The 22,168-nt window shown below is 52.1% G+C and overlaps 2 protein-coding genes across 9 annotated transcripts in view; both read right to left on the reverse strand.

Moving 5' to 3' along the window:
- The window catches only part of GRK5 (G protein-coupled receptor kinase 5), a 219,855-nt gene that overhangs the window by 97,203 nt on the left and 100,484 nt on the right, over positions 1-22,168 (reverse strand). The window lies entirely within an intron of this gene.
- LOC103554497 (high affinity immunoglobulin epsilon receptor subunit gamma-like) overlaps positions 10,298-22,168 on the reverse strand; it is a 111,326-nt gene continuing 99,455 nt past the window's right edge. The window contains exon 3 of the mRNA XM_008525580.2: positions 10,298-10,881. Within this exon, the coding sequence (XP_008523802.1) occupies positions 10,533-10,796 (264 nt within the window). The 5' untranslated portion in view covers positions 10,797-10,881 and the 3' untranslated portion in view covers positions 10,298-10,532. The remainder of the gene's footprint in view (positions 10,882-22,168) is intronic.

The raw sequence follows: 22,168 nt of genomic DNA on the forward strand, positions 1-22,168 counted from the left end.
AAAGAGGCTCTTCTCTAAGCCGGACAAAGAAAACCTTCTGAAGGAGTTTTGCACCACCTCGCCAGCTGAAAACACTCTTGCAAAATCTTTCCATCAGGGAGCGCAGTCCTTACGCAAACCAAGAGGTGGTGACATTCTGAAAACACCCGATCCCAAATGAAATGTGAGCTGTGACAGGGATGCAGCAGGACCCAGCTTCTGTGTTGGTGACACTTTTTGAACGATGGAAATGTTTTGATGGAAAATGGTGCACTTGGCCTGTTAAGAAGTAACCAAGTGAAATGGTTTTTGGCAAATATAAAATGTTTCGTTTGGCAAATTCATGCCAACCCAGACTGGAAGGTAACTCACTTCTCCCACCAGCTCACCTTTCCACAGCCAAATGGTGCGGTGAAAAAATGAGACAGGTGTCGGTAGTAGGCTCCTTGGGACCAGAGAGCTAAACACCCGCATACAGAAGGTGCTGGAGCTGGGGATCCCCATGAAAGAGGCGCTGCGGCTCACGGGCAGCTCATCTAGCAGGAACGGGCTTGACCGTCCAGCCCCATCTGCAGCGTGTCCTCACCCCAGTCTGGGATGAGCATGTGGTGGTCATAACTGTGACTAAGCCGGGAGAAGCAGCAGTGGGCAGTCGCAGGCCGGGCCTTGCCTGTAAATGCACGACTTAGGCAACTTCTGGGAGCCTGGTCTATAAAATGAGAATGAAAATACCACTTACCCGCAGGATTGTTGGGGGATTACATGAGTTCAGGGAGTGTGCAAAGAGCTTTGCAAGCTGCATGGCAGCCCACAGCCTCAACGGGGAGTGAAGACAGGCACACTCAGTGACAGCCAACGGCCTGTGGCCGGAACAACCCCACAGGCAGGTGGTGGTTTTGAGGATCATAGGAATCCCTGGAACTCAGAGGAAAAGGAGGTGATGGCAGCTGCATCAGTCCCGGGCAGGAGAGCTGGCTTTCACCATTCAGGCCTAACTGGGAAAAAACTTGGTTGCTGGCTGATAACCCCAGAAAGGCTGTCGCTGGGACTGCAGACAGACAGAGCCAACACCCACTTCTGACGGCCATCGTGAGCCCCAGGGAGACATGCTCTACACCTGTAGGTGCCAGCCCCGAGGACAAGGCCCTCCCATACATGTCTTGGTTGATGCTCATAGAGACCCCAGAGGTATTATTTATTTACCCGCTGGTCCCTGAAGGTGAGACTTGCCCGAGGCCATCCAGCAAGTTAGTGGAAGAGCAAAGAACTTAACCCAGTCTGGCTTTAAAGACACTGGTTTCCTTCCAGAACCACTGGAAACATACTCTAATGTCGCATCACCTTGGCCCATCTCCCAAAGCCACACCGCTGCCTTCAGCTGCCATCTTCCCTTTTGTCTGCATCTTTGTAACATGGAAGACCAGGCTTGGCCCACTGCTAATCCAGCCCACCAGCTCCCTCCCTGCCTCCTTCCCACACGGACCACCACCACCCTCCTTCCTCTCTCTCTGCTTCCTAGCCACAAGCTGTTCTCTGAACACAGCAAATGGACCATGTTTAACTTCTCCGCCTAGAGCTCTTTCTCTCAAATTCTCTCTTCCGAGGGCATCGGTCGTGGAGGGAGGGAGCGGAGGATGCTGGGAGATTGCTCAACTCTCATCTCTTGCCAACATCTCAAAAAATCGGTCTCCTGCTGGTGGCTGGGACCTCAAGAGCAGCTCTCCTGTAGTGGCTGAGGGAGTGTGCAGAGCAGCCGCGTCATCTGGTCACCTCCCCCCGGCCCCCCCAGCCTCCTATTCATACCTCTCAAGCGAGCTATCTCCTTTTTTGGACACTGTCACTGTCTCGGCTGGCTGCGGATGCTCAGTCATTGTATCTCTTTACCAGGGCAGAGAAGCAAAGCAACACACGTGGTTGGCCTGCCGCCCGGTGCTATAACTTGTGATGTCTAATTCCCCTCCAGGGCACTTTCCGATGGCCTGTCTAGCCAAGCTCTCAGCCAGTTTCGCTGAAATGGGAAGCTGGCCAGCTGTGCCCAGCCGTTGTTCCACAGCCAATTCCAGAGAGGCGCATGGCATCTTCCTGCCTGAGTAACCCCATCTTCTACAGCCCGGGGCAGGCACTGGCCTGGTGCTGCCCAGCACGTTGGCCTGTCAGAATGCATTCTGCTTACATGTTCCTCGAAGTCAGCAGGGCAGGTGCTGATCCGCCCGGTCTTCAGGGACGAGGGACAGAGTTCAGACACACCTGCTTCCCGGGGCGGGGGGTGGTGGAGGGCTTTTACTCCTTTTCATTTCTAACGTACTGACTTATCTATTGCTTGCTTACTTCCCAAAAGGATCCACAGCATTTTCCAATAAAAGCATGTACTCAATTGTTCAACGAAAGACAAAGAATAGGAAATAAGCAGCAAAGAGGGAGGGGAGAATAAAACAAGCTCCCTCCAGGACGTCTGACGAAGGAGAGCTAAACTTTTGGCATAAAACTTGGCTGTGGGCTTCCCAGCGGTCTGAACAAAGAGCGATGTGGGTGGGTGGTTAGTGGCGGGGCTCAGGACTGCTCGTCAAACACACACACAACAAGCACCCCTGGAGTCCAGGCACTGAGACACGTGCTGGGACACAGGGAACTGAGATCAGCCCCTGACCTTGAGGGGCAGACACAGCGTCAGGTGGGTGAGAGAGGAGCTCACTCCTGGGTGTCACTCTGAGGTGTGGAGAAGGCGAGGGTGGACACTGGAACAGAACGGGACAAGGGACAGTGCCACCTGGCATTGCCTGGCCGTCCCCGTGGGTAAAGCTGAGGCTGCCCTCTCTGCTTGCCAAGCTGTCCTCATCTCCTAGGGAAGGTTCAGGATCCTAGGAGAGAGCCATTCCCTAATTCCGAGGCTGCTGTTGAGCAGGGCAGCCACCCTATTTGCCCGGCAAGTAGTGACTTAGCTCCAAGGCAAGATGTGAGGAGGCCAGGAACCAAGAACGGGTCCCTTCAGGCCACAGGCCCAGAACTGCTCCTACCCCACGCCCCACGCATGAGATGCCACTGCTGGGGCCTTCCAGGCTCCTCAGCTAAGGCAGCTCCTGGGCCCACAGTGTTTGGCCACTAAGCCAGCAGGATCGGGTCCCTCCCTGCTTCCTGCCATCCTCAGCCTTCAGTCTGCCCTGTCCACTCCTCTGTGGAGCCTCAGTTTCCCTACCCGCAAAGTGAGCGAGCGAGGCTAGCACAATACTGAGGTCTTCCAGCTCCGACAGTCCAGGAGGAATCTCAACTTGTTAGTAGGAAAACTGGACTAGAACTCAGATCTCCAGCTCCTGGCACTGCCACTTGGTCAGCACTCAAAGACTCACCAAATAAAGGAATGAAGGAGCCACCAGGACAGATGTTAAGTTTGGTGGCTGCCGGGAGGGGCCGAGCGTTACTCTCTGCTGCAAACCAAGGTGGCGGAGACCAGAGCTGCCCCTGGGCAGACTCTCCACTCCCTACAAGGCCTGATGACCCACACTGCCCACTCAGCAGGAGGCAGGAGTGGCAGCAGCTTATCCATCCCCCTGCCCACTTGCTGCCCGCTGGACCCTCGGGGTTGGGCTTTCGTACTTCGGCCCCAAGCCAGTCCCTTCTCTCTGAGCCTCAGCTGTGTCGTCACAAAATGGAGGTGAGGGTTTCTGTACAACTCGCCAGTGCAGTAAGAACAAGGAGGGCCTCTGTCCCCACTGCACAGGTGAGTAAACTGACGCTTTGGGAGGGGATATATGGGAACTCTCATTTCTTCCTGCTCATTTTCCCCACAAGCCTAGAACTGCTCTAAAAATAAAGTCTTTTCATTGAAAACAAAAGAAAACCAAAACTGAGGCTTAGAGAGGTAGAGTTGAGTGGCTTAAGGCATGTGGCTGGGAACGAGGGGCCGTGTGGAACAGGAACATCCAGCCCCTGGCCTGGGACACTCTCCACTACCCTCCACTGCCTTCCCCTGGAGTTTTGTCTCCCGGTCAGAGTCGCTTCCCCTGAGATCTACTGAGGTGGGAGAGAGAGAAGACAGCCAGCAGCCTGCCTTCAGGGTTCTTCGTGTGATAATGGGGAAACACACACACACACACACACACACACACACACGCACGCACATAATACAACAATGGGTCACAAATGCTAGGCTGAGGAAGACAATCTGTGTCCCATCAACAACAGGGAATCCCTGCGGACTGTTCCGGAAGGCCGGAGGGAGACAAGGCAGACAAACCTGGTCTCCCTCAGATGAGCCAGAGGCCGGCTGTACCTCAGCCCTCAGGACTGAGCAGTCAACCAAAATGAAACAGTTCCCAGAAATCTTAACCACGTCTTGATTCTGAGGTGGGGCGAATGAATCCAACAGACAGCGCAGCAAATCAGTCCAGTCTCTGCAAGACTGCCCTCCTTCCAGTCCTGGGAGGAAGATTCTAGCCAACACCCCTATTCAAGCCTGAGAGGAGGGTGGCCAGCTCCGTCCTCCAAGGCACTGTTGTTGGGAGAAAACAACAAGAGAGAACAGCTCATTCTATTGGGCTTTCTGGTGAACTGGTTTCTCCAGTGGCCTCTGCCAGGGCCTGGGGTCCAGGTGAGCAGGGAGGACCCCTAGGCCCTGTGAGGTCTTCCCAGCAGGGCCCAGGAGCCAGCCAGCCCTCTAATGGCATTCTGACGGTCAGCCAGGTGGCATGTCAGCTGGTGGAGGTGCCCCAGCCTTACAGCCCAGCCCACGTGTCTCAGAGACCTCAGGCCACTCCCGGAGCGGAGCAGCCAGAGCTGTCAGGCTCCACGGACAGGCCCAAGGCTTGATTACAACGCCCACATGCGGGAAGCCAGCTCCAACAGGAGTGTTCGCCTCCCATAGACCCAGCTCCATTGGGCTTTTTCCTTTCTGTCCCAGGAAATGATAAATGTGACCCAGGAGGTCACAGTCAGGAAACAACTGAGCAAATGTGGAGGTGTGACGATGGGGCTGCCAGGCTGGGGGTGAGCTACATGGGATCCAGGGAAGAGCTGCCCACAGCTGTGCCGGTGTGCTCCAGAAGACCTCTCTTCAGGTCCCTCCAGGTGATGCCCTCTCGTCATTCACTCCCCTGCTTCCCTCCCTCACTGATTCCCTGGCTGGCTCATTGGTTTTGTGGATACCTTCTCAGCTCCCACAGAGGTGCAGGCACTGGAGGAGGGGCCAGGCGTACAAAGGTGGTGAGGGCATCACACACCTTCTAGGACAACAGACATCTGGAGGCTAGTTCTGTTCCCCGTGGGGTGGGGGTGAGGGTGTTATTTTGGGCAGGGGTCCATTGACACTGGAGGCAGGACCTGGCCAGGTGGAGAGGAGGACAGCAGCTTCAGTGTGACCAAAGGACTAGAAGCAGGAAGAACCTACTTACTGAGCTTGCCTGGATGCTCAGCACTGGGCAGCGGCTTCCAAACATTTAAACCTCCCAGTCTGAAAGCGGGTGATGTGGTCCCCATAGCTACGGGCGGAGGACTGGCGCTTGGACAGGCCCTGAGGCTAACTCTGCTTCTCAGAGTGTGTGACCTTGGGCAAGGGGCCTCACTGCTACAAACCCCGATTGCCTTATTTGCCAAATGAGCCTAAAAAGAGCACCTCCCTCTTAGGGCTATGGGGTGGATGTAAAGAGGTAATGCAAAGTGCTGGCTGCGGTGTCTGGCACCTAGTAAAAACCTGATCAAACATACCAGTATCATTATCATTTTTGTTGTGTATCTACAACTCAGAGAAGTTAAGCTAAATGCCCAGAGTCACACAGTTCCTAGTAGCAGGGCAAGGAATTGACGCTGTGACTTGAAGGGCCACACTGTTAACCGCCAAGCTGGTAGAGGTTTACCCCAGGGCATGAGAAGCCTGAAGGCGTCCAGGGTGGTGAGTTATGGGGAGAGGCCCTCTCTGGGTAGCTTCATATAGCAAGTCAGAGACCAAGTTTAGTCGGGCAGAGATCAGGCCGGGTCAGAGGCCCTGCCCGTGGGTTAGGTGGTTTGGACTCTGTCCCATGGGCAGTGGATGGGCCATTCACACCGGCTAGGAGTTTTAACTTTCATGTCTTCAGAAAAGTTAAGAAGCTTCTGAGTGCTACAAACAGCAAACAGAAAGGCCAGATTGAATGGGCAGGAAGGAAAAAGAAACCAGCCAGAAACAGGATCAATAAAGAGGCTACTGCACCAGTCCAAGCAGGGTGATAAGTGTCAAGGCAGTAGGATGGAGAAGAGGGAGCAGATCCACTAATTGCGGACGGGAGGTTTCTACCTGATGAGGCTGATAAAGCCACTGCAGGAAATGGGATTCTGGGAGCGTGCAGGCTGGGGGTGGGTGGAAAGTCAACACAGCAGCAGGCAAGCTCAGCTGAGAATGATTCCTTTGGGGTTAAAGCCAAATGGGGACAGAGGGTGGCAAAAGCCCCAAGAGAATGAGTCTCAGGGCTGGCTGGCCAGAGGAGGCAGCCAAGGGACCACTGGGGGTAGGGAGTTCCTTCTGCACATCATACCCACATTCTGACCCCCGAGTCAGCTCGAGTCTGCAAGCCCCACCTGCCACATGCCTCAGATTATCTCTCGGCCGGGCTCCGGGCACAGCATAGGCAAAGAGATGGCCAGTGTGACATTAATGCCCATCTGCCACCTCCCAAAATGCCCTGCAGCCAGGAGGGAGAGAGGACAGGCAGCAGGGGAGCAAGAAACTACCCCCAAAAAGAGGCGGGAAGAGACAGGCAGGCAGTGGGAAAAGCTGCCAGCTTGGAGACCTCACAGGTGATGTGAAAGGCATCCTGTGACCAGCATCACAGAGAGAAACCTGCCCGCAGCCTGGTGCTGCAGGTGAGAGAAGCTCCAGCCGCCCCTGCCTCCTGCCTGAGCCACGGTGTAGCATCATCAGAAGTAGAGGCCATTTATGGTACATTCCAGGTCCTGAGCTGGGTACCTGAGAAACACTGTGTCATTTCTCCCTGGCACACAGTAGGTAAATGATAAATATCTGGAGAAAAAGTGAAGGAATCTCATATCGCCTGGGAGGCCAAGCCTGCTCTGTCCACGGCCTCTCTTCGCTCTCTTGTCACCCTGAGGACAGCTAGAGGGGCTATCAGAGATGAACATGCAGCGGCTCCCTACTACCTGCAGGATAAAGACCTAACCTTTCAGGCTGATGGCATGGATGGTGTCATGGCCAACACAGTGGAAATCCACAGCCAGCACGGCCTTGACTCAGGCCCAGGTTTGAATCCAGGCTCTGCTTCTTCCAGAGATCTGTAACCTGGAGCAATTTACTAATTTCTCTGAACCTTTGCATCTCCCTCCATAAAACAGGGGTTAGAGAAATGGCATCTGGCCCATAGGGTTCTGTAACAATTCAATGAGCATGTGTTTGTAAAGCAAGTAGCCCAATGCCTAGCGACAGAAGTGCCCAGGAAATGCTTGCTGGTTGGAGGATGCTGATGATGCTGAACCTGCTGCTGACCCCAAAAATCCTTTCTTTCTCCCACCTACTCAACTGGAACCTTCCCATCCCACATGGATGTCTCTGCCCTCTTCCCACCCCACCTCTGGGCACTTAGGACTGAGGATGGACATTTGACAGCTGCCCTCTTTCACATGGCTGTTACCCAGTGTCACGTGTGTGTTTTCTGCCCTGTCTCCCAACTAGGAACAGCTCCCTAAGGGATGGAGCTGGCCTCCCATACCCCCTTGGGACCCTCTGCCGGGCCTTGCCCAGAGTGAAAGCTGAACAGGGCTTCGTGGATGGGACTGGCTCTGTGTGTCTGACATGGTGGAGGCCCCTCCTGCCTGGAGGCAGAGGGATGGATGAGATGCCCTTTAAGGGGGCAAGGGGGTACCATCCAGAACTAGAAATCTGCTGGCAGTTAGTAAACAGAGATGTGAGGGATGGGAGTGGGGCTAAGGGAAAAGGCTTATATTCATGTTACATAAAGGAAATAAATGTGGCCCAGCCTATGTTGCCAAGAGCCACTCCTGAAAGCAGCTCCCCACCACCTGGCAGCTCCCCGGAGCCCTGGCACAGAGTAAGGGCTTAACAGATGAATGAATGAATGAATGAACAGATAAACTTAAAACCAGCAGGACCTGGCAACCACCTGGGGGAATCAAGAAACAAAGCTCTGAGCCGACGGGGACTGTTGACAAAGTGACGGTGCAGAGGAAAGTGACAATGAGGCAGCTGCCCATGAGCATTCACTGTGGGCCAGGCCCTGCACAGACCCTCCCCCACTCATTCCTTCATTTCATCCTTGTGACCCTCCTGTTCTCATTTTGCAGAGACTGAGACTGAGGATTAGACAGGTTAAATGAGTTGCCCAAAGTCATCGTCAGGAAGGAACAGAGCCTGGCTCAAACCCAGGTCCATCTAATGCCAGAATTCATGCTCATCACTGTGGTCTCCATCCCAGACTGGCTGAGCTGGGTTAGCACCTCAAGAGCTTTGTCCCAGGGGACCTGCCTGAGGCATAAGCACAGTGCCTACAGTTGCCGGGCACTCCCAGGGTTGCTGACATCTAAGCCTGATGATGGAGTCTTTTGGCAAAGCTATTCTCACACCTTGCTCTGCCCCAAGCTGGGCTCAGCCAAAGGCTTGGAGCAGCATCACCTCTGTGCCCATCTCTGCCCACCAGTCAAGCTCTAATAGCCAGAAGGGCCAGTGTGACTGCTGTGTTGGCAGCATGCACCCTTCCCTCGCTGCCCCTTGAGTCAATTGGGGACCCAGAAGGGGACAGAAAAGGAGGTCACTGTCCTGAGGGGGTATAACTGGATATCTCTGCCCTGAACCATTTCTGATAAAAGCAGCTACTTCAGAATTGACAAAGCAAAGACTGTTCTCCATACACACTTTCAGGGCCTTTTAAAAGAACTCACAGAGAAAAATAAGACACATCAGCAATCATTCCAGGATCTGGGAAGATTAAGACAAAAATATCTGAGCAAGGAAAGAAAATCAAGATTCTGAAAGGGCTGGTGCAGCGTAGACACCTGTGTTGGGTGCTGGGGAAGCAGTGCCCAGCAGACCCAGGCTCTACCTGTTGTCAAGCAGAGGACGGACGCCATTCCTCAGACTGCCACAGGGTGAGGACCAAACCCAACCAGGTGAGGTCACCAGGAGAGGCTTCCTGGAGGAAGCGACCTGCAAGGCAGGGGCCCGAGGTTGAGTCGATTACCAGGCAGAGTTAGGGAAGTGGGCCCAGCAAAGCCTGGAGAAGTGAGGAAATATGAAGGAAGGGCTGAGTCGGGACGGGCAGGAGGAGGTGAAGCTGGAGCAGTAAACAATGACAGGTCAGGCAGGGCCTGGTTAGCTTTGCTAAGACCTCTGGCTCCATCTTGACTGCAATGGAAAGCTCCTGAAGCCGGGGATGGCATGATCAGATGGACATTTTACAAAGGGCCTCCTGCTGCTGCATGGAGCTTGGCTGGAAACAGATGAGCTCGGAGGGAGTCTAGAGCGACACAGGAGTTCAGGCAGCAGAGGGTGGTAGCCGGATGAGGGGAACGGTGGGGATGGGGACAGAGGGGTCCCCTCAAGACATATTATGGAGGCCAAGTTGCCTGGACTTGGAGAGGGATTGGCTCTGAGCGCTGGGCAGAGGGAAAGAGCAGGGGGTGGGGTGCCGGGGCAGAGGGCAAGGGGGCTCCCAGGCCTCTCACAGCCAGAGGGAGGATGGTGATTTTCACTAAGACCAGACACAGGGCTGGCTTTAGAAGGAAGGGTCAGAGCTCACCAGGAAGACAGGAAAATGGCTTCAGCCATTTGTCCAAAAGAAGAGTCACACGACCACATCGAAAATGGCCAGCAACTACTTGCAGAGTACTTCACAAAGCACTTTCCGCCAGTGACTCCTTTGGCCACTGGGTCATCCACTAAGGTAGGGATGACTGGATCCCCATTTTAAAGATGAGCAAATCGAGGTTAAGTGACTTTCCAAAGGCCACAAAATCAAGGGGGGGCACGAGAACTGAAGTCTTCTGCCTCCCAGTCCGGTGCGGATTCTGCAAGCACGTATTTCCATTTAAAATGACATCTGACTTCTGGGCAGGGTGGCAAACGACAGGTGGTGCAATCCGCTCTCTAGAAGCAGAACAAACGATGAAAGGGCCACAGACCGAAATGTTAACGGTGGTTAACTCATTGGCCATTTTTATTTTCCTCTTTTTAGATTATACTTTGAAAATTTCATCAATGAATGTATATTATTTTTATAAAGAAAGAAAGAACTAAAATATAATTTAAAAAGTAACTTTTCCCCCCAGTCTGTGGTGGCTTTATTGGGGGTCCTCCCTTTCCACTGTTTACTGCGAGTCAGGGATGGGGAAGAGGAGAAGGCGGGGTGCGGGGCTGACTGGAATATAAACATTAATGAGTAGCATCTGAGCATAAGTCTTTGACGGGGAGGAGGAACACTGATGTCCATTAATGGGGGGCAAGTGTCATTACAGGGGGAGAGTCAGCTGCCATTAACGGCACAGAGACATATGTGATGCCAACCATGAGGGCTGGGAGGAGAACGAGGAGCGGAAGGAGGATGTGACCAAGGGCATCTGTTCTAAAGATACTGTGGCGGTTTCTCATGCTGCAGGGTCCCATAAGTCTCCTGGTTCAGGGTACTCAAGCCCGTGTAAATGTCATCTGATTTCTCATCGGGGGCTATGGCTGCCTTCAGCACCTGGCTCTTGAGTCGACAGTAGAGCAGGATGAGGACAAAACCACACAAAAACAGGATAGCATCCAGGATACAGCAGAGCTGATGCTCTTCCAGGGCCGCTGCTTGTTCAACCAAAAGGAGTGAGAGCAAGACCACTGCTGGCATCCTCTCGGGCAAGTGGCTGAGGGGCCGTGAGCTCGGGATCAGACGCTGAGCTGGCACCACACAGCTGTGCTCGGTGAGTGGCTCCCTGACCAAGAAAAAGTAATTTTTAAAGACGATGCAAGGACAGCACAACCGTGAAACAGAAAAAACAAACAAAGAACAGCACTCAAAATGTTTCCTGATTTTGCATTTTCCTTTCTAACACTGGAAAGTGCCACGGCTAGAAGTCAACAGGAGCTCTTTAGGGGATAAATTTTTTGTTGTTCTTTGGTTGGTTTTTTTGTTGTTTTAATTTGAAAAGTTTACATTGGCCCCAAATATCCTCCACTCACATTTTTTCTTCTTACTCTCTCTTGGGTGCTTGCTCCAGGTACTCAGAACAAGGGGTGTTTAATGTACTGAGGCAGACACTGGGAGAGATGCCGCCAAGGTGTTGCTGAGCAGACGAAGCCCGGGAAATAAATTCCGTAGAGTCTGGGCAGAGACCATTAAAAGTGTTGTCCTAGCGTCTCTTTATGGGGCAGAACTCTGTCATGCTCAGGCTGCTGCGGGTCGGCTGGCCTCTTGTGCTGGTTTGAGGTCCCTGTTGCTGCATAAACCAGCTTGTTTTTCCCCTGTTTTCGGCGACAGGCCTTGAAACAGACAGAAAAGCCCTTCTCATGCCTGCGACGGCAGTGAATCAGGGCTGGCAAGCAGGGCAGAGGCGCTCACCAAACCTCGCTTGCTTTGTCCATCAGCCGCACATTTCAGGTTAATGGCGTCTGCAGACGCAAACGCGAGCTGGAAACAGAACATTCCAGAGGAAGCCACTGCACACGCTGTCAGGTTTAGCTAAATGAGTGTGGCCTTCAAAAAGACTGTGGGCTTCTCACCTCTGAGCCAGAGATCGCAATGCCACAATGAAATACAAAGATGTTTGTCGGCTAAATGTAATGACAAAAACTAGGGGAAAAAAACCAGTACAATATATACACATGATAGAGATGAAGCCTTTAAAAATCAGGCTCAGGGGCTGACCCTGTGGCCAAGTGGTTAAAGTTCCACATGCTCTGCTTTGGCGGCCTGGGTTCAAGGGTTTGAATCTCAGGCATGGACCTACTCTACTCATCAGCCATGCTGTGGAGACATACCATATACAAAATAGAGGAAGAATGGCACAGATCCTAGCTCAAGGCTAATCTTCCTCAAGAGAAAAAGAGAAGAAGAAGAAGATTGGCAACAGATGTTAGCTCAGGGGTAAATCCTCCTCACCAAAAAAAAAAAGAAAAAACAAAATCAGGTTCATGCTGGGCTCATGGGTAAGGGTTTAATTTCAAGATAGTTTAAAGGAAGAATCTGCCTAAAGGAAGCAAATAAGCCATAGGTGGGGATAGCTTGGGGGCCTAGACCAATGCTGGGTGGAGGGCAACAGGCTAGTTCCCCATCGTCCACACGTCTTCTCACTCACCCAGAGAAGGGTAGCCCATGAGAGCAGGAATTTCCGTGTTTTGTCCGCTGGTGTCTCCCCAGTGCCTGACGCTCAGTACATACGCATCAAATGGAAACACATAAATCATGTTTACGGAGAATTTCAATGACGTGGGAAAATATTTTTGAAATTATATTAAGTAAAAAGTTAAGAAACAAAACCCTAGGCATGTGCACAGGGGAAAAGCTTAGAAGGAATCACATGAAAGCTTTGAACTGTGGCTACAGCTGAGGGGTAAAACTATGGGTGGCTTTTCGTTAAAATTTTCTGTATGTTTTCTAGCAAAATAATTTACCAATTATGATGATGATGACTTGAACAATAACAACAACAACGAAAAGAGGGGATGAAAAAGCACCATGCAACATGGTTTGGAAAGCAGTCAATCCTCCCGGAGACATTCCCATGGCCTGTGGGGAGCAGGCAGCCGGCGCCTGCAGGGTGAACCCTGAGTCAGGTTCAGGAGGGAGGGAAAGGGCCACCCCCAGACCTGGTGGGAACCAGCAACCTCTGGCCCTCGAACTTGACCTCCACAGACCATGTGAGAAGGTGGGTATTGGGGGTTGAACTGTGTCCCCCAAAACAGATCTGATGAAGTCCTAACCCCTAGTAGCTCAGAATGTGATCTTATTTGGAAATAGGGTTTGTACAGAGGTAACTGAGGTAAAATGAGGTCATTGGGGTGGACCCTGATCCAATATGATGGGTGTCCTTATGAAAACGGGACATTTAGACACAGACACACACACGCTGGGAGAAGCCCACGTGAAGATGAAGAGAGAGATCGAAGGGAATGCTTCTACAAGCCAAGAAATGCTAAAGAGTGGAAGCAATCCACCGGAAGCCAGGAGAGAGGTATGGAATGGATGCTCCGTCACAGCCCTCAGAAGGAACCAACCCTGCCAACACCTTGATCTTGGACTTCCAGCCTCCAGAACTCTGAGATGACAAATTTCTGTTGTTCAGGCCACCCAGCCTATGGCCCTTCGTTAAGGCAGCCCGAGGAGACTACGACAGTGGGGGAAAGGCTGCCTGGAAATCAGGTCACAGGGAGACCTTGGCAAGCCACTTGTTCTCTGGGACTCAATTTACTTACCTAGAAAAGGGGAGACCTGGACTAGAGCAGAGGGTTTCAAACCTCGTTTTAACCCTGGAATAAAATCTCACACAGAAGCTCAAATACAAAATGTTAAAGAAACCCTGACCAGGTAGCCTGCTCTGGCTCTCTCGTGCTCCCTGCAGAGCTGCCTTTGAAAACCACAATTCTAGATTCTCTTATAAAGTCCCCATCAGTGCCCCATCCTAAGAAGCTCCAGACTCGAAACCCACTGCCTAGCATCACTGAGCAGCTCGCACGCACTCAAGCTTGTGCCAGGCACCGGGGACCGGCCCCTTGCCTTCAAGTGGCTCCTGATGGTGGAGAGGTGAGACTAATGCCCAGAAAATAGCGGACAGACAAGCCAGGCCGCCCTCTCCCTCCTGAGAGCTACAGCTGCAAACAGGTCACCTGATGCTCTAAATCCAACACGTCTAAATTTATCTCACCCTCCAAGGACAAGCAGATGCTGTGCCTTATCGGATCATGGCAAGTGGCAGAACGACAGACGTGACGCGCCCTTATCACCCCAAGGACGGGAATGACGTCTGAAGAAAGACTTGGTTTCTCTGACAATGAAATCAAGAGCTTGCATGCCAGCCTGGCAGGCGTGAAGGGCACTGGGTCATGCAGGACCTCAGGTGGGGTGGGACTTAGCCCAGGAGCCCAAATTCCTTTCCAGATCCTGATCTGTGCCTGGCAATGTCAGGGGACCAGTGGTCCTTGAGGAGGGGTGAGCAGACAGGGAGGCTGTTTGCATCACAAACCTACCACATTTCCGGGGAGGACCCAAGGCACCCCATTCCACTCACTGAGCACTGACGGTGTGCAGGCAGGAGACCACTGGGGGATGGATTACAGAGCCACTGCTGGTCAGAGAGCAGAGCTGAGCAGCCTAGGAAGAGGCTGAAGACGCCAGGGACGGGGGCCAGGGTCACACTGAGCTGACTCAGGCCTGGGCTTCCCTCCAAACCCCTGCCATCCATCCTGTTGGAGCCCACAGGCTCATCAGGGGACACAAAGTCAACAAGAAAGAGGAAAATGGTGTCGTTATCCCTACTGCCCCACTGTGGAAGCAGGCAGCGGATCCGACTGTATTCATTCAACTTTTAATTATACAAATAACACGCCAATTCATTCTCTTTTTAAAAAACCAGCTTGCAGACAAAGCTAATGTCCCCTCTGACCTGCATACCTTCCCCAGGGGTAACAATTGTTAGGACTCTGGGGTGAAACCTTCCAGAACATCCATATGTCCTTGCAAAGAAACCCATCAGGCCAGGGGTCTGGGTAGAATGCGACATCATGGGCTTCCTGAGGTGTGCTGTGGGGACAAGGGGAGGAAGGAGGGCTGAGGGCTGCAGGAATCAGGGTGGGCCTCTAGGAAGGGGAGGCTGAAGGCAGGGGCTCAAGGAAAGGTAGGATTCAGATGACCTCAAGTCAGGGGTCCCTGGTGCATTGGACCCACGTGATGTGAACACCAACACAGCTAGCCTCATTCATCCTTTGCAGCCAATTCAGCTTCTATGGGAAACTGAAGCCCTCCCAAAGCATCCTCAACCTTTGCCCTCATACCACCAGCCCCATGATGATGATGACAACGATGGAGTGTGCTTGGCACTCTGCTGGCCCTCCCAACAGTTCTACCAGGTTGAGATTAGTGTCTTCCTTTTATAGACAAGGAAACTGCAGCCCAGAGAAATTAAGAACCTTGCCTAACGTCACACAGCCGGGAGTAAGCAGAGCTACCCTTTGACATTAGTGCCAATGACTGAGGTCCTTCCATAAGACTGCACTGCTACTGGGCCAATGGTACAGCTCTTGTGCCTGCAACAATGCCTAGCACATAGTAGGGACTCAACTAATATTGGTAGGCTGATTTCTTGTTTAAAGATCATGAGCAATGCTGAATGAAGAATCAAGTAGTTGGCTAATTCGAGGCAGTCTTCACATTATTACAGTTTGGGGTTTGTTCTTTAATGTTAAGATACTACATTTTCTTCTAGGAATCTGCCACAGCTTAGAGCTTCTGCTCCTGGAAAGAGTTAAGGCTTTGGCAAGAGGCTCTCCCATAAGGCATACGAGATCTCCCCTGGCCCGTCTGTCCGCGAGGGCATGGGGCAGCGCAGCAGCCACTCTGTGAGAAGCCTCCTCATAAACGTCAGTCCCGCCAGGGATGGGGGGGGGGCCTTGATTTATTATATAGCTTTTGGACAGTTCCTACAGAAATATTGCCAAACAGTGGAATAATCAAGTCTTTCATTCAAGCCCCCTCATACTATTTTTTTTAATGAAAGAATAAAGTACGCAATGAGCCTGAGCTAAATAAATAAAAATGCCACACTTTTGCCCAACAGAACTTTCTGCGTCACTGAGAAATATTTGCAGACCTCAACAATCTTTTATCTTCACAATGACATTTCTGCCTTCCAAGTTTTGGGCATTCTGAGAACTTCTTTGACTTGGGCCCTCTAATTATCTTACATGAACAATTAGCTTATTAACTAATAATGTCATTATTTGATGTTTCGTCGAGCAGACTTAGAGAACCCCTTCCCCCTCTTGCGGTCTGTCTGCTCTCAGCCAAGACTGTCTAAAATAAGTTACTCATGTCTGGCGCTCACACTGGAAGTAGATATGTGTGGCAAGGAATCTCTGTCTTAATATTCATCACTGCCAATCACAGCTATGGTTTCCAGGCTAGGGAGGAGGGAGGGCAACATCCATTCAGCCATTCTATTCATCCACCCCTCCACCCATTCATCCATCCATCCATCCGCCAATCCACCCCTCCATCCATTCATCCTTCCATCCAGCCATCCATCCATTCATCCATCCACTCACTGTGCCAGCAATGGAGACTCCAAGATGGAAAGGGCATGGTCTAGGCCCTCAGGGAACTCACACAAAGAGATGCCCCAGAGGTTTAGAGTGATGCCACTTCCTCCAGGGAAGTCCCTGATGCAAACTGTTTCTCTATCATGGAACTTTATCAATTTGTTATCACCTCTTTATTTTCAGCAGTCTCCTGAACAAAGCTATGAGTAAGCTCTGGGGGAGCATGAATCAGGTCCATCTCCCCAGTGGGTGGTACATAACCAGTGCTCAATGAATGTGCGACCCATGCATATGAAATAAAATAGAGAGAGACAGACAGGAACATCTATCCTTTTGAGTACCTAATGAGTCTCTCTGCTTTGAGTCATGGCTGGGGGCTGACGCCCAAAACGTTTGCGAGTCAATATGATGCTGGGGAGTGGAAAGCTGTAGCTCAGGACCAGGGAGCTAGACTGTCCTGGGCAAGTCACTTCTCTTGGAGCCTGTTTACTCAGGTCTGAAATGGGTGGTTGGACAAGATGCTCTCCAGTTCCTTGAATTGTGGATTCGTGGAAACCCGACATCACTGAGAATTAGTCAAACTGCAGCCTTGGGGGAAACTAGCCCCGGCCAGGAGCCACCAAGTTGCCTTCCCCACTAAGTAGATGCAAGACTGTAGCCCTAGTTCTGTAATTGTGCTAAGCTTCCTCATGTATCTAGCAAGAAGTGGGGAAAGGGTGTTAAAGCAGATGCTTTCAAAGGTGCCTCCTAAGTCTAAACTTTTACGACTTTAAGTTTAAACCACTGGCTAAGATTACATTTGGGTATGGCAAGCACATGTCAAATTTTTTGAAAGAGCTCTAATTTCCAATTTCACCTCTTTTATTCACGCAGTATTTAATGAGCCTCTACTGCGTACTGTTCTAGTGGTGAACCAGACGAGACACAGTCACTATTATCACAGGACATCCAGTCCAGTGGGGAAGACAGAAAATACACACGCCAACAACTAAACAAAGGATGACTTCAGATGGAGTTACGGCCAAAGAAGGTTAATAAACAGCACTATGTGAAAGACGCAATTAGAGGGAGAGCATGGTTTCTTTCCTGAGACTGGCTGGGAAGGCTTCTCTATGGAGGAAGTATCTGAGCTGAGACTTAAAGGCCCCCTGGAAAAAATGTGGGGAAGAGCGTTCCAGGTAGAGGGAACAGCAGGTGCAAAGGCTCCAGGCTGGAGACAAGCTTGGGGTATTCGAAGGACAAAAAAGCGACCAGTGCAGCTTGTGAATGGAGGAGGAGGGAGCTGATCTGAGACAAAGGTGAGGGTCGACTCACGTAGGGCAGAGTAGGAAGGGCATTGCCCTGGATAGGATGTGGGGGTCCATGGACTCGGATGGAGAAAAGTGTAGTCTCTCTTTTCACCAACCTCTAACTGAAAATGAGCACTTCCTGAAGCCACAAATGCGGAGAACAACCCACAGAAATGTTAGCAGAGGCTGGGACTCATCAATGACAGAGATCACAGAGCCATTCATATCACCGCTGTGGCAGATATCTGGAAATATCATGTATGCTCATTGCAAATTCAAAATTACAGTAACTATTAGACTAGCTGCCAGACCTTATTATTTAAAGTATTAACAAAGAAGCACATATATGTCTTATCTCATACATTTTTTTTAAAGATTTTATTTTTTCCTTTTTTTTTCCCCTAAAGCCCCCCAGTACATAGTTGTATATTATTAGTTGTGGGTCCTTCTAGTTGTGGCATGTGGGACGCCACCTCAGCGTGGCTGGATGAGCAGTGCCATGTCCGCGCCCAGGATTCAAACCGATGAAAAACTGGGCCGCCTGCAGCGGAGCGCGTGAACTTAACCACTCGGCCACGGGGCCGGCCCTATCTCATACATTTTTTAAGTATGTAATAACTGTATCTGAAAAGAATTGGTTTCCTTTGTAACCCTAGGTATTTTATTTTATATGTGTAAAGCATTATTCTGAAAGGGGGTCCCTGGGCTTCACCTAATGGCCCAAGTGTTCGTGAGCCATGGTAAGGAGTTTGGGTTTTATTCCAGGCAGGATGGAGAACCATTGCAGTGGTTTCGCAGGGGATTCACAGGGCGCAGTTTTCATTTTTCAAAGTCCCCTGGCTGCTGGGAGGAAATGGCCTGTGGTTGTACAGGGCAGTGCTGAGGGCAACAGAGGGCGAGGCTTCAACTGACTACTGTTCTGGGCAATCCAGAGGGGGCAGCGCCCCCGGGGCCTGGTGGGCTCCATCCTTCCCACTGCACCCACCATGCTGCCCTCTGGGCCCAAAGGGACCCTGTCACCTTGGCCTGAAGCCTGCCCCGGGACATCTTCCCCAAGAGCTTCAGAAAGTGAGCTCATGTGTCCACAAGAAAAATAAATGCAGCATTTGCCACTGTTTGGTTTGTGTATTGGTCTAGAAAAGAAATGAGGTTTTTATTTTAGAAAGCCTTCCAGCAGGACCCCAGCAGCGGCCGGGCAAACACCGGGCGACGGACTGTAAACAGGCGGGAGGGCCCGAGCCCTGGGCCGTCGCCCGAGTGGCAGCCCCCTGGTTTATGGCGGCCTTCCTGTTTTCCCCGGGCCTCTCTTCACGCTGCCCTCGCACACACAGAGTCTTTTCAATGCCCTCCAGGAGAACAGAAGAATTCATTTTCACACGCCAGCACGCACGTTTCTCACACCCTCCCAGGGGGGTGGGCCCTGCCAAGAGATCTGTTTACAGATACAGAGGGACAGATGGGGATGGGGCCCTTGGGGTGGGGTCCTTGGACAGAGAAAAGCTCGGAGGCGAATCCTATGCTCCTGAGTCTCCCAAACCGGAAGTGAAGAGGGTGGGGCCAGGCCAACTAGAAGGTGAGGGGCATCTGTGGTACTTCTGGGGCAACGCCTGGAAGCCTCATAGGGCGCAGGGCTAGAGTGAGGGGTACTGGGAGTCTGGGGGCATCATGCCTCAGCAGGGCTTGTTCACCTCAAAGGATCAGCTTCTGTGTATCAGAGAGGCAAGGCCTGGAGAGGAAGGATGCACAGTGTCTTTGAACCTAGAACCAGGTCAAGTAAGAAGGCATCCAGGGAGCACCCACGTAGCTGGTGCGAAGGGCAGTAGCACTGTGACATTTCTGGAGTGTCCAGCTGTACCAACCACTTCCCAGCTCGGCCAGCTGCCCCTTTCCCCAGCCTTTGGCAAGAGAGAACAGGCTTTTTTGGGGGAAGGGGAGTCCTTTTTTGTCTGCACCCATTGGCATTTCCAGGTTGAGTTTCTCCAGCATCCAGTCCCTGGGCTTAAGGGAGGCAGAAAAGAAAACCCAGGAGCATCCTGGTATGTCATTCCTCACATCCCGAGGGCCCCAACCAGTCTGCCTTCTCGCCACCTTTCAGAATCCTCCTAGGTCTGTCTTATAGTATACTGTTCAGAGCTTTTGACTGTCCTTGGTGGGAAGGATAGGGAACAATGCATCTACTCCATCCTGTCTGGAACCACAAGTCCTACATTTCATATTTTTATGTTTTATATTTTTAAGAAACACATGAATCAAATATAGCAAAATACTAAGATTTCCTTTATCTGGATGGCAGATATGTGAATGCTCTTCATATCCCTTGCAACACTCATCCATTTATTTGAAACACTGGATAAGCTTAGGGTTCACTTACACACACATCTTCATTCTCTCTTTCGCTCATTCATGCAACCAATGTCCGCTGTGAATCTCCAGGTACACAGCGGTGGATTTAAAAGATCCTCCCCAAAGAGCCTTTCAGACTTGAGGGGTAAACAGATGTCAAACAATAGCCGAGGAGGGGGCTCCAACAGAAGGGGACAGGATGCTCTGGAAGACCTCAGCTAGGAGCTAATTTAAATTCAGGGATCATAGGAGGTTTCTGTGAGTGAGTGGCCTTCGGTCCTGGCTGGGCCACACAGGGCATTCCTGGCACCACCACCTGCGGGCAGTTTACCCAAAGGCAGAGAAGCAATGGCTTCCCAAGAGCCCTCCCAGGGGGGCCTGGCCTCATGCAGTTACCCTGCCTCTCTGCACAGATCCCCCCTTCGGAGGGTCCTTTCCTCCGATTTCAAGCTCTCTCCTCCAAATCCACACCTCAGAAATCTCTCCTGGATCAGCCTTTGGCTCTGAGGATGAGTGGGAGCCATTCCCTGGGGTCTGCTGAGGAAAGGCGAGGCTCAGCATCCACGAAAGGCATCTGGTAGTCAGCAAACTTGATCACTCTGGTCGAAGAGGACACAGAACAGGGCTTGGCTCCCCAGGGTGTGCAAAGACTGTGGCAACCAAGGTTCCCACCCCATCCACACCCTTAGGCCCTATTCAAGCCTAAATTAGCATGAAGAACAAAACGCTCCCGGGGAGGTAATGGCCAGACTCCAGGGGGGGCTCTCCCTCCCCTCCCCTCTCTGAAGGCCACCTGTAAGTTATCAGTGGCAAAACCCTCCCCTACACTCTCCCAGCCCCAGGAGAAGAGGCTATCTTCTCTCCCACCCTGCCATGGGTACCCAAGACCCCAACACAGGAGGGGCCCAGTAGGGTGGGCGCTGTGGGGCATTCTAGAAAGAAAGCTGGAGTGCTGAGCGGAGTGGGTCCTGGACTCCTGAGGAGAGCTCCAGCGATGCCCTTTTCACACATGGTTTCATTTGATTGGGTTCACGATCACTGTGTCCAGCTGAGAAAACAGGCTCAGCACGACTACGTAACTTGTCAGGTGGCTGGTAGAGAGGGTGGGGTTTGACCCCAAGTCTGTCTGGACTCAGAGGCCCTGATCCCTTAGGTCAACTCCACTCTCAGCCCCGAGAACACCATGGGGATTCTGACCTGAGGTTTTAAGGATGGAAGGTGGGTCTGGAGGATATTTCTCCATCCTTTAGCACCCTACCTTCTTCACCTGCTCACATCTGCCTTTGTGGGTGCAGGTAGCTTCCTTTCATTTCATAAATGCAAATTAAGCAAGCTCCAACTCCACGCTGGGCATGTGGGGCGCACAGAACAAACAGTTGTTACCTGCTGTCACAGTGGAGCCAAAAAATCTGAAGGGTGGGCCCCGGGGCCAGAACTGAGCAGGCCTTGGATGCCATGTAAGTCCCAGTTGGCCAGGCAAACTGGTGGAGGCCAGGCCACATGGAGAAGCCATTCAGAAAAGCTAAATATCCATGAGCGGCCTCACCTTCCATGGCGGGCACAGGGCAGTCCATCCAAAGCTCCATGCAGGAGTCGCAAGGGCAGCTGGGCCTGCAGAACTCTGGGTACCAGAGCCATCCTACATCCAGCACTCCCTGTGTCCTCCAACAGTCAGGAGCAGGTAAGGAGCCTTCATGCAGTCGGGGGCAAGGGTAGGGGGGTGCCCTACCCCAGAGCACACGGGGGAGAAGGGCCAGGGCCCCCATCAGTATGACCATCTCATCACCCCCACGCCCTGGGGGCCCTTGCCAGGCACCCGGGTCTCCTCACCACAGCACATCCTGAGTGGGGCCAGGGATGGACCTCACTCGGCCTGTTTGGCTGTGCCGGCCCCTCTGGAGACAAGCCCCCTCAGCTGTTGGAGGCACCTGACCTTGTGAGTGCTGGATAAGGAGGACTGGGCTGTGCCACTGAGCAGGGTGGCTCCTCAGTGAGCATCAACATCCCTGGCAAGAGGAAAGGGAGCCTGGATGCTCACCCCACCCTCGGCTCCCAAAGCTGGGGCTGCTCCCGACAGGACCCACCGGCTCCAGGAAGGAAGGGTGGGAAGCTACGAGGGGGGGCTCAGTAGAAGGCCTGGCCCACCTCCATCACCCTCCCACAAGCTGTGTGACTTTGGGCCAGTTACAGAATCACTCTGTGTCTCGGGTTCCCACCTAAAAGGTGGAATAAAATAATAACACCTGCCTCAAAGGGTAATCGAGAGGTAATTCTGCCCACTACACACCAAATACTCAATAAATGTTGGTTGCATCATTATGTCAATTAGCAAAAATGT

The sequence above is a fragment of the Equus przewalskii genome, chromosome 1 (assembly GCF_037783145.1).
Source record: "Equus przewalskii isolate Varuska chromosome 1, EquPr2, whole genome shotgun sequence".
In the NCBI taxonomy this organism is placed as follows: Eukaryota; Metazoa; Chordata; class Mammalia; order Perissodactyla; family Equidae; genus Equus; species Equus przewalskii.